At 33.5% G+C, this 4,243-nt stretch overlaps 1 protein-coding gene across 1 annotated transcript in view; it reads left to right on the forward strand.

Moving 5' to 3' along the window:
- The window catches only part of LOC111378275, an 8,301-nt gene extending 7,509 nt beyond the window's left edge, over window positions 1-792 (forward strand). Inside the window, exons 7-8 of the mRNA XM_023001450.1 lie at window positions 305-364; window positions 461-792. Of these exons, the coding sequence (XP_022857218.1) occupies window positions 305-364; window positions 461-550 (150 nt within the window). The 3' untranslated portion in view covers window positions 551-792. The remainder of the gene's footprint in view (window positions 1-304; window positions 365-460) is intronic.
- Window positions 793-4,243: the final 3,451 nt, after the last annotated feature.

Below are 4,243 nucleotides of genomic sequence, written 5' to 3' on the forward strand. Positions count from 1 at the left end.
TTTGGTCGTTGAGCTCCTTGTTTTTAATTGCATATAACTTTATAATTTATCTAGAAAGAAAACAAATATAATGTGGCGTAGTTGTGTTTTTCCTCATTTGACACAGAGTAATACCCTTAAAACTGCTAATTAAATATGTTGGGCTGACAGTGGAAACAATCTGAACTATATGTTCTATTTCTTGCTTGTTCTTTGAATGTTGTTTGCCAGCACTCTAGACTGTCAAATATCAAGTTTCATATAGATTTCAAAGACTTGACATTTATTTTTTTAGCACAAATATTTATGTTGCATGCTTTGCTTAGATTTGATGGATCTGCTGCGCGAGACTCCTGGAAGGGAGGCTCTAAAACTACGAGCAGATGTGAGTCCCCCAGAATCCTTTCGTTCTTGTTCTGTTTTTTGGATGATTGCATTAACAGGTAGGATCTAACTTTTAGATATGTAATGTTTATGCCAGGTTGCTTCCATGGCATCATACCTCCGCCAACAAAGGACATTGATAGATAAAAAGATGATAAGGATTTCAGAATTAGGCATTCCTGTGTGAGAGATTCTGACTATAGTAACGTTGTTGACATGGATTCCATATTATCTTTCACTTTGATCCCATTAAAAGTTGGATGGATGCTTTAAACTTGTTATTTCGGCAGCAGCTTCACTCTTGGTGATTTATAAGGACCATAGGACAACGTGACTGTTATCTTGTTCTTTTGCATGTATGAAATAAAATTTCTTATACTATTGACCGAAGGGCATATTGTGTGGAATTTACAACAATGTTCTCTAAAATGTTGTCTGTTCGCGTCACAGTCCAGATCAATCTCACACTGAGAGTATTGTACTGCAAAAAAATAAATAAAAATTATTAAAGATGAAAATAAGTGCAATGATAAATGTATGTACACAATGAATAAGTGTAAAATAGGAATGAAACTATGTCCGGTCAACCAAAAACGTACTTTTAAGAGAAACTTGACCGATCCTTTCGTTTGAATTTCATTCATGATTGCAACCCGTTATAAGCAAATTGTGAATAATTCAATTTCTGAAAGAAAAAAAAAATTATAATCAATTAAATCATTATCATATTATAAATAACTCAATTTTGTTAAATGATAAATTTATATGGCTTTGTTTACAAATAATTAAAAAATGACCTGACATGCATATTTTAAAATCATTTGGTAAACGGGTACGAAGAAGGAAATATGAAATTAGGGATGGGTAAAGTAGTAAGGAATTATGGTTTTTCTCAAGTCAATTCATGTACATTCCTACCTTCTTGTATGCTCGTAATATTTATATCATGTTTTAAAATTTAAAAGTGATGTTGTTAGAGTAAATTTAACCAATACTTACTGAACTTTAAATTTGGTTACTACTTGCTCACTCATCTTTCATGGGTTATTGAATACTCACTTATCTTTCCATATAGTTATTCATCTACCGCTCGTCTCTTCAAATATTTTGGCAACTTTTGCGGCAAATTTTTGACAACTTTCGACCACCAAGAATATCGAATTTTGATACCGTTGGAAAGCCAACGATGTCCTTTTCAATTACCACCCAAAATCTCCCTATAACTCCAAGGGATTCAATCGAAAAATTGCCTTAAAAGTCGCTCAAAAAATCTGAAAATCTGGGCAGATTTTCAGATTTTTTGGGCGATTTTTTGACAACTTTTGACCATCAAAACTGTCGAATTTTGATACCGTTGGAAATCTCACAATGTCCTCTTCAATTAATATCCAAAATTTCTCCATAGATCCAAAGGATTCAATCGGAATAAACCCACAAAATCAGCATCTCGAAAATGTGAAAATCTGGACAGAGTTTGGGATGCTGATTTTGTGAGTTTATTCCAATCGAATCCTTCGGAGTTATGGGGAAATTTTGTGTGATAATTGAAGAGGACATTGTGGGCTTTCCAACGGTATCAAAATTCGACATTTTTGATAGTCGAAAGTTGCCGAAAAATTACCTTAAAAGTCGCCCAAAAAATATGAAAATCTAGGCAGATTTTTAGAATTTTTGGGCAACTTTTAAGACAGTTTTTCAATCAAATCCCTTGGAGTTATAGGGAGATTGTGGATGGTAATTTAAGAGGATATATGAGCGTTCTAACGGTATCAAAATTCGACATTCTTAGTGATCGGAAGTTGTTAAAAATTTGCTACAAAAGTCGTCCAATTATTTGAAGAAACGAGTGGTGGATGAGTAACTATATAGAAAGATGAATGAATATTCAGTAACCCGTGAAAGATGAATGAGCAAGTAGTAACCAAGTTTAAGTTCAGTGAGCATTGGTTAAATTTACTCGATGTTGTTATAACATTATTTAAAAAAAAATCAATATTGAAGACGTTTCATTTTTATTTTTATTTTTTTTGTCTTTATTTTTGTTTTGTGCCCCTTTTAAACATAAAATTGGACCAACTTCCTTATCATTTTCGAATGGTAATTAGCACAAAACATTTCTACCTTCCAAGGTAATTGTGCAAAATGTCCATAATTTTTATTTTTTTGACATTTTTGCCTCTATTTCCACATTTCTTTGCACAAAAAATCATTTTCACCCATTTTTCTAATGAAATGATGATTTTACCCCCGATTCAAATAAAACAAAAAATAAATGATGTATTGCAATCACAGTTCTAAATTTTTCAAAACATTAGAATTTAGTCCTAAATTCTCCTCCACCACCACTTTCACAACCCTACCAAGCTGTCGTCATGCTCGTCAGACTCCACCTTTAAGCCATAAGCTGATGGAAGAAAATCTCCTTCGCGCGAGCAGGTTGTTCTTGAGGTCGAATCCAAAAATTGCTTTATCTGATTGGTGAATTGCAGCAATTGATTTAGTAACCATGGTCATTTCACCTTGAATTGTATGTTGGTTGGAGTAATTGATTGACTATAGATGTGAAAGAATATTAATCAAAACAGAATCGGACTGGTTGAAGCGCAAGTTCTTTTCCCTGAGTAAACTGCCATTTCCAGGCCAAAATGGGGACCCATTTGTTCAATGCATGCGTCGTGAAGAGTAGGTGCTTGTAGTAGTGGTCCACGATATGGGTCCCACCACCATCGTCGAAAAATTCGTCTGAAAGTTGCACAGTTGCTATGTTCGAAGACGAGCCTAATGGTTTTGATTCCATGTGTTTATGGATGATTGGTGACCATGGAAAGGGACGCCTTAATGCGTATAGTTCACTGGAATGTTAGGCATGGCATGGGTGTCCTCGGAATTGGAGATTTTAGCTTGATTTTGTCGGAATCGGAGTTGCAAAATCTTTTCGTTCACTGAAATGTTTTGGCTTGATTTTTCGACAAATTCAAGTGGGTTCAAGGTAAGGGAGTGTGTGGTGAGGCTGGTGGTGATGTAGTCCGGCGGGTGTAGTGGCCGGAAATGATAGGGTTGTGAAAGTGGTGGTGAAGGATAATTTAAAGCTAAGCTGTGATATTTTGAAAAATTTAGGATTGTGATTACAATTAGTTATTTATTTTTTGTTTTATTTGAATCGGGGGTAAAATCGTCATTTTATTGGAAAAATGGGTAAAAATGACCTTTTCCGCAATGGAATGTGGAAATAGGAGCAAAAATACCAAAAAATAAAATGTAAGGACGTTTTGCACAATTACCTTGAAAAGTAAGGAAGTTTTGTCCCAATTACCCATTTTTCAAATATTAGTGTACCCTTGTCTTATGATGCACCCAGCTTTGTAGTGTGGTTATGCCTCCTTTTGATTGTGATTTTTCGCACATTTTTTTTTTTTATGCTACTTATCAACATGAGAGAGAGTGGGGTGGGGTGGCGTGGGGAACGGGTGATTATTGAGGGCCACAAGAATAATTTACTTCAAATAATGCTATATAGCCTTTGTTTGAGTATTTTTATAAGAATGCAATTTTGAATAGTGTATTGATGAGAAATGTGTAGTTAAAAAATAAACCCTTTTTTAGTCACATTATTTACATAAGAATGTATTTTTGAGTAGTGTATTGATGAAAAATGTGTGCTTAAAAAATAAGAAAAAATTTTGAATTTGGGTATAATATTATTTTATTAAAGAATGTATGGTTGAAATAATGTCAAAACACTATTTAACAATATATTTTTTTTTATGTGGCTTAAATAGAGCCAAAGAAAAAGTTTTGATTTTGCGTGTAATATTATTTTATTAAAAAATGTGATTGAAATGATGTGAAATCACTGTTTAAGAATATATTTATATTTGTT

Source organism: Olea europaea, unplaced genomic scaffold (genome assembly GCF_002742605.1).
Source record: "Olea europaea var. sylvestris unplaced genomic scaffold, O_europaea_v1 scaffold18, whole genome shotgun sequence".
NCBI classification, from domain to species: Eukaryota; Viridiplantae; Streptophyta; class Magnoliopsida; order Lamiales; family Oleaceae; genus Olea; species Olea europaea.